The sequence below is a fragment of the Clytia hemisphaerica genome, unplaced genomic scaffold (genome assembly GCF_902728285.1).
Source record: "Clytia hemisphaerica strain Z4C2 unplaced genomic scaffold, Clytia hemisphaerica genome assembly, whole genome shotgun sequence".
Lineage (NCBI taxonomy): Eukaryota > Metazoa > Cnidaria > Hydrozoa > Leptothecata > Clytiidae > Clytia > Clytia hemisphaerica.
In genome coordinates this window covers 503,135-517,930 of record NW_027103761.1, presented here as the reverse complement: position 1 = coordinate 517,930, position 14,796 = coordinate 503,135, and the positions used below count along the sequence as shown (strand labels likewise).

At 38.2% G+C, this 14,796-nt stretch overlaps 2 protein-coding genes across 3 annotated transcripts in view; both read left to right on the top strand.

The window, feature by feature from the left end:
• The first annotated feature begins 823 nt into the window (after positions 1 to 823).
• Positions 824 to 5,112, top strand: LOC136805632 (phosphoenolpyruvate phosphomutase-like). The gene is made up of 6 exons (XM_067062208.1): positions 824 to 924; positions 1,139 to 1,235; positions 1,434 to 1,757; positions 2,476 to 2,663; positions 3,570 to 3,746; positions 4,786 to 5,112. Exons 1-6 carry the CDS (start codon positions 844 to 846, stop codon positions 4,867 to 4,869), a joined length of 951 nt encoding a protein of 316 aa, XP_066918309.1. The 5' UTR covers positions 824 to 843; the 3' UTR covers positions 4,870 to 5,112.
• Positions 5,113 to 6,662: 1,550 nt separating this feature from the next.
• LOC136805631 (N-alpha-acetyltransferase 25, NatB auxiliary subunit-like) overlaps positions 6,663 to 14,796 on the top strand; it is a 53,840-nt gene continuing 45,706 nt past the window's right edge. For both annotated transcript variants that reach the window (XM_067062207.1, XM_067062206.1), the window contains exon 1: positions 6,663 to 6,765. In XM_067062207.1, the coding sequence (XP_066918308.1) occupies positions 6,711 to 6,765 (55 nt within the window). In that variant the 5' untranslated portion in view covers positions 6,663 to 6,710. The remainder of the gene's footprint in view (positions 6,766 to 14,796) is intronic.

The window sequence follows — 14,796 nt, the reverse complement described above, 5'->3', positions numbered from 1 at the left end:
AATTATCGATGAATATTGAAAGCATAATCTGTTTACCCGATAGACTTCGAATCAGTCTGTAGACTTAAAAAATGCTCAGATTTGGCTAAAATTTTGCACATACGTCCCTAAGGTTAATATCTTTTGATTTAATTTTTAATTTTTTCAAAGATAATCAATTTGGGGGACAAGTGTAATTGTTAAACTGAGGCTGAGACTTCAGGAAAGTCTGTAGGCTTAAAAAACACTTGGATGGGATTTTTGTGCCTACTTAATTTTGTTAGTTTTTAGGCAAAATTTTGCAAAGTTTTGCACCTTATATGCTAAGTTACAAGCAACATGTCTTTCGTTTTTTCAAACCTTTTCTTTAAGAATATCCAATTTAGTGAATAGCAAAATTAAATACAGGCGAAAAATACCCTCAGCATTGAGTTCTTGGTGATTTTCGGACTCAACATTGATAGTGGGATCCAGAGGACAGATTTTTTTAGCTCTTGACAGCCGCCAACTTTCAGTTTTAAACATCATTTTACTTTGAAAGCAATGTTTTCTTTACAAAAAGGCAAAGTTTTTTACTTCATGTTGTCTTGTATGTAATAGATTTCACTAGTTTTTCTTTTTTTAAATGTTGCATTGCCACAATTTGTTGTTAAGTCAACCTGAGTCAATCTCCATTCACTTGTTAAATAAAAACTTTAATGAAGCGTAGAAAAAACACAAACTCAGATATTTTTAAACAAATTAGAATCGTAATCATACCGTTTTGTACAGGCCCACCTCGGGCCTGTGAGCTTGTATACTTTATAATAATAATAACAATAATAATAAATGTTGCAATTTTTTTAGCCCTCAAAATAGAAAAAAATGTTTTCAAGAACAGCCAGACAGTTATCCAAACAAACATGTACCATCAGAAATGCAAGATTCAACTCTTCAAGCACAAGGGTAATAAACAGTTTTACGCAATTTAAACGACATTATTACAAATTAGAATCACACATTTTAAAAATATCTTGTTTTTTGCTCTTTTTCCTAACAAACAGCTATACTTCAGATAAAAATCAATTTCTAAACCTAATATCTAAAAGTAAATGCTCTATAAAAAAGAAATTACCAGATCACAGTCAAATTAATCCTTGAATTCGTTTTGACTTTTCAGAAAACAACACAATTGAAGAACATGTTGCAATCAAATGAATTGGAATTTTTGATGGAAGCCCACAGTGGTTTATCTGCTAAGATTGTTGAGGAAGCAGGTAATGCAAGAAATCAAAAAAGTGAAAGAACTAGAAAGAACAAACTCAAACATAAATGAAATAATTTTAAAAAGAACATAATAACGAATATTTTAACCAAAAATTCTTTCAGAATAGTTCAGAATGAGAAATCTTATAAGTGCAAGAAGATATCAAGACGTCAATTTCACAAACCCCTTCTCTACTTCTGTATTTTAGGTTTTAAAGGTATTTGGGGCAGCGGCTTGTCTATTTCTGCTTCACTTGGTGTAAGAGACAGTAACGAGGCCTCATGGACACAAGTATTGGATGTTTGTGAATATATGAGCGATGCTTCTACTCTACCCATTTTGTTGGATGCAGACACTGGTTATGGAAATTTCAACAATGCCAGAAGGCTTGTCAAGAAATTGGAAGAAAGGGGCGTTGCTGGGGCTTGCATGGAAGATAAACTTTTCCCTAAGACCAACTCTCTCCTTGATGGCAGAGCACAGCCTTTGGCTGATGTTGAAGAATTTGCTTTGAAAATCAAAGCTTGCAAAGGTCACTATTTTTCTCTCCTTATGAAAAAAACAATATTTTAAGGTTTCCTTAGGTTAGAGAAAAGGGTTGATAGGGACCTATGCAGAACAACACAGAAAGTATTGGCTGTTCCAAATAAGTAGAATGTAAGAACTAACTTTTTATCTAATGTTGCCATAGTGATGTACAGCTCATATTAACAAAATCACTAGGAGATTCTGCGTAAGAAAGTATATTTACCCCCTAAAGTTTGCATTAAAAAAAAACTAAAACAAAATAATTAGTCACACAACACTAATTGTGCAGATTTTTTAAATGTTTCAACAGTAGAAATCTATTAATTTGTAACATAGTTAACAACACAAGACCTAGTATATGACGAGCTGTATCTTAAGGGAAGAAATTTTCGCAATATTTAATTTCGCGTTTTTTTTGACAAAGCCGTGAAATTAAATTCAGCGAAACACGAATATGTATTCTCAGGATTTAAAAATTCACCTCTAAAATTGGTCATTTTAGGGCAAAATAGGCCATTTTGTAAACAAAAAAGTCCCTCAACTGCAAAAATTGAAATTCCGGAAATTCCGATTTGTGAACCGCATAATTAAATTGTGCGAAAATATCTTCCTGCAAAAATTTCTTCCCTTAAAAGGTAATTCTATTGTTTTTAAAACAATGTTTTTCTATCTAGCAAACTCTTGGTTATTCCTTTTGGGATAGTTTTTCTTTTTGATTTCAGATACTCAAAGAGATCCAGACTTTTGCATTGTTGCACGCGTAGAGGCTTTCATTGCTGGATGGGGCTTGGAAGAAGCATTGAAAAGATCACACGCTTATGCTGATGCTGGGGCTGATGCTATCTTGATGCACAGCAAGCTGAAAGAACCCTCTGAAATCAAAGCTTTCCTTGATGCATGGGATGATAAAGTAAGTACACGTTTTTTCTTATAAGATCAAACTATATAAGAACATAAGGCTTCGATGGCCAAAATGCTAAGAACAAGTTAGCTTTGCGGACGCTAATTTTTTTAGAAAAATGGACCAAAATACTCACAAAATGGTGAAATTAAGAACATCTTAAGAACATCTTAACTAAATTTTTTAGAAACATGGACCAAAATACTCACAAAATGGTGAAATTAAGAACATCTTGAGAACATCTTTAGGCTTAAAACTCAAAAAGTTAAGAACATCTGAGGGCTTTAAAAAATTTGGACGTTCTTATAAAAAAAAACGTGTACCACAGATCCTCATTCATTATTGGGTCAGCTTGCATGACCTGAAAGTATAGCTTTTAATTTAAAGGTTTTCTTTTTAGATAAGTGTTCCCGTTTCATATCAGACAGGACTGCAGTGTCTTGCTATTGTTATGTTATGCTGATATAACCATAAAAAATTTTTTCTTTTCCTCTTTCTGAGAAATCTTGCTCCACATCTGTGTCAATCCAATGTGAAAAAGCTTGTGAATTAAAATTGATGAGTAAGCAAACGATATCACTCTTATTTAAAAACAAAATCTTTAAGATAAATGGATCTTCTGGAAAGCTCGTTATATATTGAGAAATTGTATATTGTGAAATGAGTTGTCAGTTTCCCTCCATTTGTCTCTTATTAAAGGAATTTTAAGCTTTCTGCCAATCTGCATTTTTAATCTGAAAGAAAAATACCAATGAAAAAATTCTCACAAAGCTGTCCAATAGCTTATTAATTTAAATGGGCGTAATTTTTCAGGAGGACTCGACTGGGTGACTGGGTGACCCACGAGAAGCTTTGCGGACAGTTTTATTTACCTTTTATTTCGAGTAAAAAACGTTGTTCAACTTTGCCCTTTAGATTCCTGTAGTGATCGTACCCACAAATTATTACACAACCCCAACAAACGAATTCCGTGACTGGGGCGTTTCCACCGTGATCTGGGCCAACCACAACGTGAGAGCCAGCATCGATGCCATCCAAAAAACAACCAATACTATCTTCAAAGAACAATCTTTAGAAAGCATCGAACCCAATGTAAGCAACTTCTTCAATTCCATTTGAATTGATTTCCTGTCGATTCCACTTCTCATAAATATCCAATAGTCCAACAAACAAAATCAAAATGAAATTTACAAAGTTTTATGTTTCAAAAATATGAACGATCTATAATGCTACGTTATCATATTTAAAGATCTCACTATTTCTTTCCTGGGAAAGAATGGAGATTCAATTCTAGCCCTTTCGGGGCTTTACATCCAATGGGGTGAACCCCAATGAGGTTTAAGCCCGAAGGGCTAGAAGCGAATATCCTTGATAGGATTTGAAGCCAATAAATCCTACTAAAGTCGCGCGGCCTAGCGCAGCCCGCCTAGTTTTTGCACAAATGCCAGATTTAAACTAAAATTTCCACTAAATTTTGAGAAAAATATCACTCGAAAACAAGGGAATTACGAACTAAAGTCTGTCCAGATATAATTGGCAGTGGAAACAAGAATGCCTGTAACTTTTGATAGTCAAATATAATTATGAAAATAATAACCCCCGTTTTTAGTAATAAGTTGGAGATTTGATATTTCACAGAAAAGTGCTACCAAGGGGTATTTCGGGTCCCATATCTTCCGAAGGACTTTTCTGTTTGCCTTGAAATTTAACAAACTTCTTAACCTATGGTTGAACTACCACTGGTGTAAAAATGAACGTTATAGCATAAGTAGAAAAAAAGCTCAATTTTTACAATCGCAAATTTAACCGCTAAAAATCGCGAATTTTTCAACCAAAAATACATTCAAATATAGCGCTTTTGATTCTCTAAAACAAACAAAAAAAATTTCCATAATTATAATATTTGACTATCAAAAGCTACAAGCATTTTTGTTTCCACTGCCAATTATATCTGGACAGACTTTAGATTCAATCTGTCGTCAAAAATATGACGCATAATTTAAGGCTTTACTTGCCCTTGCCTGTGAAAGGTAAAATATTCGCTTCTAGCCCTTCGGGCTTATACCTCATTGGTGATACCTCATTGGTGAACCCATGCCACTCTAATTCCATTGTTTTGCGTCCATTTCAGGTGGTGACAGTGAAGGAAATCTTCCGTCTTCAAAACGATACCGAGTTAGTTGAAGCTGAAAAAGTCTACCTCCCACAAAACTAGACATTAACCCTTTTAATTTTCTTTTCATTTTATGGGTGTATCATTTTTTTTTACTTAAATTTTCAAGGGACTTTGTAACTTTTTTTATATTTATATATATATATGGGTGTGGGGCTAGGATTACATATTTATATATACGGACTTATTTCGTTGTTTTTGTTTTGTTTTCTGATGACTGTTGTAGACTATTTGGGATTTATTGACTCTTACAATGCAGAATATATTTAAATGAGTGACTCGTAATTTTTATTTTTTTTCATTCGAACTGCCGAATTTCCATCCCTTCTTGGGCTTTGTAATCTTTTCAAATTTTCAAGAGGAAACATTATTAACAAACACCATAGGAAGCGTTGCCATTCGTATCAAGAGTTTCTTGTTGTTTTTTTTTTGCTGCATGGTGTAGATACTTTTTTTTATTCGAAGAAGGGGGATTGTGATTTACTTCTTAGGCGGCGAATTACTGAAGGCGTTTTGTTCTGTTTTGTTTCCAAAGAAATCTTGATCAAAATTTGGCTCTTCCAAAAAACAGACATAAGTTACATGAGCTTGAAAAATCCAAACAAGCCTGCTTTTTCCTCGTCTCCCCCTTGTCTGAATCGCATACCTCTGCAAAACCACAGGTACTACAAGGAGGTACAAATAATCCGCTAGTGGCCAGCAGCTCAATTTCCCTCTTACTAAGTATATGGCTTCCTAAAAAATGAGGGCAGCTATGGTCACATTTGTCTTATGGTTTGGATTAAAAACTACTATGAGAATGAGTTTTTCTTTGTTAAAAAGAAAGTAAATTCAAGGGGAAAGCTTCTAACTTCGAAAAACTAATTTTTCAACTAAAAAATGTATATGATGTGGGAGTGTAAGCTCCAAAAACGCATTCGCATTATATTAGGCAACAATTTCGGTCAAAATATATTAAGAATTTTGGTTAATTCCTCGTTTTCAGCAATTTAATTAAAGTTCGGGCGAGAAAGTCGCTTTTGGACTAATTGATAAATTTATTCGAATATTTCAATTCGGGAGGGGTTTATAGACTTCCAGGCTTTACTCTGAGCCCTATTGGACCATTCTTGGACTTTTGGATCCTCAGATCTTAACTCTACCCTTCCAACCTAATCTAGTGACTAGAGCACTACTTCCAAATCGTTAGATGATGTAAAGATTCGTGGGAATTTCCCTTTTTTCGCAAATAATATGACCTTGATTGTATGTCATATCTTCCTTCGTTTCGCGAACGTTACGTAAAACTCCTACATTATATGGGCTCCAAATTGGCGCATCTATTATATGGGGTGATCAGCTGGCTAGCTAAACTAGAGTCTTCTACTTTAGGCGTACACACTTTCACGACCGTAAACTTTTGCGATCTTTGGGAATTTCACCCTTTTTCGCAAAAGTAAATAATGTCTTCAAAAATTCTTGAAAAGGCAATCCGCGAAAGTTTATACTCGCCAAAAATTCTTGACAAAATATTATTATCTATTACTATTATTGGAAAATCTTTAAAACGTTTAACCTTAGAGATTAGGTTAAAATAAAATGTATGATTTATGGTACGCTGCGGAGGTATAGGGATAGGGATTACAAAAGACCTTACAAAAGAATTTGGAAAAAAGATAGAAAATTTTGGAATTTCAGTCCCATTTACGCTTTTACGGTCACTTTTTTACTTTTTTCGCAAGCTTGCTTGCCCTGCGCCTCTCATCGATCGGGCGGTGATGGTGGTAAAGTAAAAGATACATACGGTCATCAAAGTCTGAGCCAATCGTTTTTCGTGCTGCACACAAATTTCCCGATAATTTTCCCGAATTTTCAAACTTTCTTCTCCAAATTTTGAAAACAAGATGGTGGGAAGCAGCAGCCATGTGGTTGATGAAAGAAGGCTTCGACCAATTTATGGTAAGTTCAACTGATTGTTTTCAATTTTGAAAGGGGCTATTTAAGAAATGAGTCTAGAAGACTAGTGTATATGTATAAGAATTGCGAAGCAATCTAGGCAAGTCACTCGATTTGAATGAAAATTTTCTCCCCACGTGCGTTTGGTTTGGGTTGGGGAACGCGAAACACGAACGCAAACTACCCATGTCTAAACTTTTCAATATATCTCCAGAACTAACAGATTTTTTGAAATTCTGTAAAAAGGTCTAAGTTCCTGAATAGTTTTACTATGTTCTATGGAAAAATCATAAGCATCAGTCAAATACTCGTTCATCTATTTAAGATTGAAGACAAAAATTTGTGAAGAAAAATAAACCTTGAGCACAAAAAATGCTTTTTGCGAAGCGAATTTATGAGTGAAGCAGTTTTGCTGTATTGTGCACGTACCTTTAAACTTCTATCCCAAGCGAAAATTTGCTATAAAATTTGCTATATAAATCACATCTTCAAACCGATGATTTTATCAAAATTGTATAAGTTGTATGCTAATAATATATTTTCCAGTGTCACACTACCCTAAATATAAACTATGATAAGGCTCTATATACATGCGGGACTATACACGCCCTTTTCCTAGTTTTTTTTTTTTTTTTTTTTTTTTTTTTTTTTTTTTTTTAAATCCTAACAAAATGAAAAAAAAAAACAAAAAACGATGAACGTCTAAGTGTTCATGACATGACAAAGTCTTTAAATTTAGAAGGTAACTTTCGTGTTCTCGTAGATCGTCTCAAAGCAATTTGATCGTCAGTGTTTGTTTCAGTGACGGTCGGTAGCACGACAGTGTCTTGAATAACAACAGGCTCAGACGGTAATGCGTGATCAGCTTGTTCGTTTTGCCGATCTGCGGGTATTACAGTCCTTGATGTAACAGTAACAGTTTCTGGTTCTTCGTTTATCACGTTCCGAGTTTGTTCAGAAACAGGACGAAGAAAGCGACGATTTCTGAGGGTCGTTCGTCTACTGCCGTCGACCAGTACACGATATTGATCATGAGGGAGCCTTTCAGAAATGATGCCTGTGCGATCCCATCGAAGAGGATGTTGACCATTTTGATTCTGGATGGCAACGGAGCTCCCCACATCTAAAGGTGTGTGCGGGGACAGATCTCCTGGCGGTTTTAATGCTTGGGCACGGCGTTTTGCAAAGGCTTCTTCGCGTGCGTCTGCTAATTCCGACCAAATTTTTCGTGGCGGAACAGGTTTTGGTAAGTGATCGTTCAGTGGTCTGCCAAAAAGAAGCTCTGCAGGGGATGCACCGATATCGGGTGATGGCGTGTTCCTGTGCAGAAGAAGAGCCTTGGCAACGGCATCAGTGTCCAGCGATCCAGTGCTGCTGACATTGGTGGTGAGGATACGCTTAATGGTCTTAACAGCTGCTTCAGCTCTCCCGTTGCTTTGGGGGTAATAGGCGGAGGAAAGACGATGGGTTACGTTCCAGTCTTTAAGAAAAGTGGCGTATTCGTTAGAATTGAATGGTGGGCCCCCGTCCGATGAAATCTCCTCAGGTACACCAAACGTCTCAAAGTATCGACGCAAGGTGTTGCGTATGGCGGTGGCGTTGGATTGTTTAGCGTCCGCGACTTCAGTCCAGCCAGAAAAACGGTCTGCGTAAATCGTCGCATCAAAATAAGAAAGCCTTAAGTCCATTTTTGTAGTTTTGAGAAAATCAAGTTTAAAGGTTTGAAATGGCTGCCATTTTTGACCATGTTGGGCTAGCTAGCTGCTTTTTTGATATGAATATAAATGAAGAAAGATCTTTCAAGTTCTAAAGTATCAACATTGTCACTTATACCATTGCGGAGATATGAATGCTTCTTCATAGCATGTTTTTCGAGAATGGACTTAAACCTTTTTTTCTATGTAAATTTCCTTGATTAAAACTGAAAATTTGAAAAATTTCCAGTGAAAAAGTGTCTTAACTCCAAAATGGACTTAAGACTTTCTTGCTTTAAACTTTCTTAACTTTTTTGAACTCTTTAACTAAAACCTTAATCTAAAAGGTCCTAAAGTCCAACTAAAATGACAATGGACTTAAGACTTTCTTAACTTGAGAAAATTTAAAAAATAAAAATTCTTATTTTTCAAAAAACTTAAAATTAGGCCACTTTAGGTTGGTTTTTGATGGATTTAAGCCAAAAATTCGATAAAAAATGGGGTGTAAAGCATCGGTATGGTCATAACTCAATTTTTGAAAAAATGGACTTAAGGCTTTCTTATTTTGATGCGACGAAATGATGAAGTTGTGTCCAACCATGTGAAGGAGGTCAGTTACTGTTTGTTGGAATGGATATTCGGGGTCTTCGCTTTGTTGTAGTGGTGCCTTTGGTTGGGAGGGTGCTGTTTGGTTGCAGCGTTGACAGTTCAAACGGGTGCTGTTGATGTCTGCATTCATGTGTGGCCAAAAGAATCGTTGGCGGGCGTTGGACTTCATCATTGATACACCTTGATGACTGAGGTGCAGTTCGTGTAGGATGTTTCGTCTGAGAGATTTTGGAATCAATGGCTTGTTTGCAATAAACACTATGTTTTGTAAGGTATAGAGTTCTTTACGGAGCGGCCAGAAGTCGTATAAGGCTTTTGGAGTTGCGGTTTTATCATCGGGGAAGCCTTCTTTGATAAGCGAGACTAACTGATTATACTGTTCATCTTTGCTCGCATGGTTGATAATAGTATCAAAGTTGATTGATGACACGATAGTGTCGTCTGGGGATGTAGTCGGGAGTGACTCTTCGATTGAGCCTACTTTTGAGCTGACAACAGGTGGGATTCTTGATGCTGTATTCGGTCCGATGTTTTTCACCCCTGGGATCGCTTTCACGACGAATTGGTAGTGGAGTGTTTTTTCTCGGATTTTTAAGAGTCTGATGTTCTTAATTTTTTCGAGGTCTTTGTCGTTAAATATCGGTACGAGCGGTTCGTGGTCAACTGCGATTAAGAGGTCTGGACACCCTAGTACAAACATGCGACAGCTTTCAAGTCCGAATAACAGGGCGAGGGCTTCGCCTTCAATTGGGGCGTAGTTGCTTTCTGCTTCAGTGGTGAATCTAGAACCGGCATATATCATACGCCAGTGTCCGGGTCCGCACAGCGGGTCTTTACCGATGCATTGGCAGTGTTTCTGGGTTAACGTGAAACCTATTCCGGTCTTACTCCAATCGGTAGCGAGGCATGTTGTTTTGTTTGTAGAGAATGACTGCACTCCATCCTTGATCGAATCGATAATCACGTGTTTGGTTTTGTCGAATAGCGATTGAAGTGTCTCGTCCCAGTAAAACGGGGTCTTTTTACTTAGGAGCTCTCGGAATGGTGCCATCACGGGAGCTTGAGCGAATGCGTAGGATACTTGTGCAACTAGACCGAACCATGATCGGATGTCGGATATGTTCTTTGGCGTAGGGAATTCGAGAATCGCTTTCATGATCCTCTCGGTAGGTCTGAAACCTTCAGGTGTGACATCGAAGCCAGCAAATTCAGTGGTGTCGCGTGCGAATTTGAATTTTTCGGGGTTAAATACGATCCCGTTACGTGCGCAGAGTTCAATGTATGCTATGGTGTGCCAAAAGGAGTTCGAAATGTCATTATCATACAGTAGTGAGTCATCAATACATCTTACGGTACGGGGAAAATCGACAGTTATATCATCAAATCTTTTAGTATAACCATCGTTTGAGCCATGGAAGCCTTGTGGAGCGCGCTTGTAGCGATAGCGTCCCCATTCGGTGATAAAGGTGGTAGCTTCGCATGACTCTGATGCTAGTGGAACGCTGTGATAGCCATTCCACGCATCAATAACAGTTTTTTTCGTTCTCGGAGGGATTGAACTGACGATGTGGAATGGTGTAGGTGTGTGGTGTGTTTCTCGAAGTGTGGCTTTGTTGAGGGCTTGTAGGTCAACCGTTCGGCGCGGCGAGCCGTCTTTTTTAGATACGACTACCATGCGGGAACACCAGTGCGTCGGGACACCCTGCGGTACGGGTTCGATGATGCCCAAAGCGACGTCGGCGTCGAGTTGCTTCTTAACTTTCTCCTTCCAATGATGGGGGACTGGTATGGGTTTGTGTATCGCGCGTGGTGTGATGTCTGGTTTAAAGGTTATGTTGAATTTCTCTCCGGTCATCATCTGTAGTTTTTGGTGTGGGCAGACATTGAAGGCGCTGGATGAGTAGTATTGTAGTAACCATTGTTCTATGTCCTGACGATGTTCTTCGGTAGCGGGGTATGGTAATTTGGTTGGGGTTGGTGGGCAATCGGTTCTCAGTGGGCAACCGCATGGGGCGAGTTGTACGGTCGTCTGGTTCGTTGGTGAGTCACTAGTGTCTGTTTCTGTGGCTGCAATTGTGGACTTTGGAAACGTCCTTTGTATAATTTCTAGGTTCTTAAAGCAGATTGGGAAAGGTACGTCCCAGTTACGTTTTCACATACGTAGAGTAGTTCGGTTGTTTGTCTTGTTTTCGTTGAGATATCGACGAATAACACCCCTTTGATTGGTAGGGAATTATTATCAACACCTCTTAGTTTGTGTTTTGTTGGTATCAACCATTCTTCGGGGATGGCTTGAAGGATGTGCAGTCCGGTTGTACAAGTCTGTGCGCCGGTGTCTGCGATAGCGTCTGTAGTATATGTTTGTGGTCTGTGCGGTAATTTTTTTTCGGTCTTACGTATTTGTCGGTAGGCTGGGATATTAATATTTATTTCAATGTCCAGTCTTGGCGAGAGTTCGGGTGGCTGTTTTTGTAAATGTCCGTTTGTCAAATTTCCGTGTGGGATACCATATAGTCAGATGGGGTTGGCGTTGATCGATGATAGATGGGAGACAGTTGGTTCCGGGTCTTCACTAATAGGTGCGACGGATGATGATGAGGGGCTGCGACAGACGTTCGCGAAATGGTTTGGTTTCTTGCATTTATGACAGACTTTTTGCCAGGCGGGGCATGTAGAGCGTCCGTTTGGGTGCATTGCTTTACCACATCCAGAACATTGTTTCTTTTGGTCGGTTGGTCTTCTCGGCTTGAATGACGACGATTTGACATATGCGACGTCGGATGGGGTATTCTCGAACGGTGATCTGAATTGGGTTGATGCGCGATCTGTGGCTTCAAGGGCAAGGAGACGGGTGGTCAAATCTTCAAGTGTTTGCAGAGATGCGATTTCTGTTAATACTTTGGATTGATGGGTTGGGTTGCGTATGCCAGCGATTAATTGGGAGCGGATCATATCGGAGGCGTAGGATGGGGAGCAATCATCGGATTCACAACTTCCGTTCGTTTTAAAGTCGCATAGCATGGCTTGTGCTTTGAGACGTGAGATGAATGATGTCACGCTCTCACAGTCACTTTGTCGAAGGTTGAAAAATTGCTGTCTATACACCTCTGGATGGATAGTCTTAACGGCTACAGATTTGATAAACTTGAGGAGGTCGGCCTCGCTAGCGGTACTGAGGACTTCTGGTCCTATAAAGTTAAATAGCATTTCATTTACCTTCGATGAGCATGTGGATCGTAGTTCGTTTCGAATCTCAGCTTGGTTATTGAGTTTGGCCATTTCTTTGTATCGTGACCATGAATCTTCGAAGATAATCCATCCGTTATCTGAGCTGTCTGCTTCGATTGTTGGTCGGGTTGGCTTCGAGCTGCGATGTGGCGGTCCATTTTGGGGTTGCGGGTTAGCGAATTGCATCATGAGATTTGCAAGTTGTTGTTGAATTTGAAGCTGTTGTGCCATTATCTCCGTAATATCGACGGGGTGGGGGGCGGCTGGCGGCATGGCGTCGTTGCTCGGGTTTGTTGACATTTTTTATCTTCGTGAATAATGGCGGTTCGTCCACGGATAGATGGGGGAAGGTCGAGATGTTTATAATAACGGTTCAATGTTTACTAAATTTCTTGTGAGATGAGCAAGTTTAATGTTCTGCAAGTGAGTTCGTTTACTCTCAATCATAAAATACGTATGAGAATGTTTATAAAATACGTATTAGAATGTTTATTATATGTGTTCGATTTGTTGATGTGATGTTTTGTGTGCGACAACAGCAAAACCAAAGAGAGAGTCTCGTTATACAGCGAATGAAATGTTTGAATTCACTCACGTAGGATGTGCTGGGCTTACCAGGCTTGCTTGTAGATTGGATGGGTAGTGTCTTCTTCTTTACAGCTTGTGTATTTTCAGTTTTAAAATGAGGACTTCTGATCCCACTTCTGACACCATGTATAAGTTGTATGCTAATAATATATTTTCCAGTGTCACACTACCCTAAATATAAACTATGATAAGGCTCTATATACATGCGGGACTATACAAAAATGACCTTGAATGGTTTGGCTTGAAGCCACGAAAACTTTCTCGGTTTGGTAGCTACTGCGATAAATGCCGTTTTAAAATGGTGTACCCTAACAGTGAACAGCAACAAAATTACCGGAAGCCGAAACACGGACTTAGAATCTGAAGTTGATCAACAGTGCGTCACAAACAGCCATATAAACAAAACTCAACATTCTCACTAAAGTTGTCTTTTTGATTTCCCAAACATTTGTCTCAAGCCTTCCCTTCCACAATAATTTATGTAATTGCAAGTGCGGTCTGTCCACAGTCGGCTTCAACATATACACGTGTTTTTATTTACGTGACCGAAGTGCCTACTAAAACAATCCGGGGGTAAAAAGCGAAGCAAAACAGCAGATTATTCGTAAGTATCTTTTGGCATTGACAATCAAATACAATATATTATACTATATTTCCTTAATTCAAAAATCAAAAATTCATTTTTCATTCGCGAAAAATAAAAATAAAAGAATAATGAATTAATATTACATACTAAGACGCCCCGTCTTTTACTCTCATTTAATTTCCAATCTCGGCACGTGCAAAACGCCCGTCCACCCAATATCCACCCAATCAGCTTAAATTCACTTTAATTGTCCTTTGACATTCAAAAAATAGTATTTAAAAATTATGAATTTATAATAATTACAAAAAACAAAAAGTTTGATACTTCATTAGTGAAATATTCAATAAATTCCTGGTTTCAATTTTCAGTGGGCGTTCTTCTAGGGCTTCGTTTATCGCGCAATTTTTGCGTCACACAAACTTTCTCGGCCGCTCGTAATAATTATACATTGCCAAATTTGGTTCTCCATTGTCGAGTCAGGATCGATGGTGACGTCACCTAAGCATAAAAAAGAAAGGATTTCGTCAGTTTTATGCATATATTAATTTGCGAGATATTCTATTCGCCGCGCGAGCGCACTTTTTGTAGACTAGTCGGAGTACTTTCTTTTACTCGCGGGATTGATGGTAACTTTTCATCTTCGTTATTTTTAAAATGAAGCACAACCGAAAAAAAACGAAACTTCAGAAAGTTGCGTATTTCCAGTGAGTAAACGACTCTGACAATTAACAAAATTGATGATGATGATTTTTTTTCGGTCAGGCCAATGTCTCGTATTGGGGGTTCTAGTCTTGAGCCCAAAGCCTACGCAGGATTGCAGCGTTTGGGTAAACGAGACAAAACTCTAAAAAAGCTGGTGTTTTGATGCGCTTCCGTGCTCTCGAAATATCGCGGTTTGAGACGCACTGATCAAATTGCCGCGCGAGCGGCACGCATCTAAGCAATCTAAGCAGTGGTTCTTCTGTTTTAAATGTTTATTTTGCTGTTAAATGGAAAAAAATTAGTTTGAACGTTGACAGAAAGGATCTTCATCATCCCTTGAATTTTAACAGCAAAAGTATCAAGTATCAAATAAGGTCAATTAATGAAAGGTTTTTGCAAGTCGCGCGGGCGGACGGGAGGAGTGCTCTTTTAGTGAACGAAACTTACCTTGCAAAACCAAGTGGATATTCTATGATAAAGAAGTACGGAGGTAATCAAATTTGTCGAATTTGTCAAGAAATAAATCAAAACTGCCCAACAAGCCATCTTTGTACATTTTTGTTTTTGTTTTATTTTTATGTTTTGACGATTTCGACAGACGATTCGTGATTCGAATAAAAATGTTCG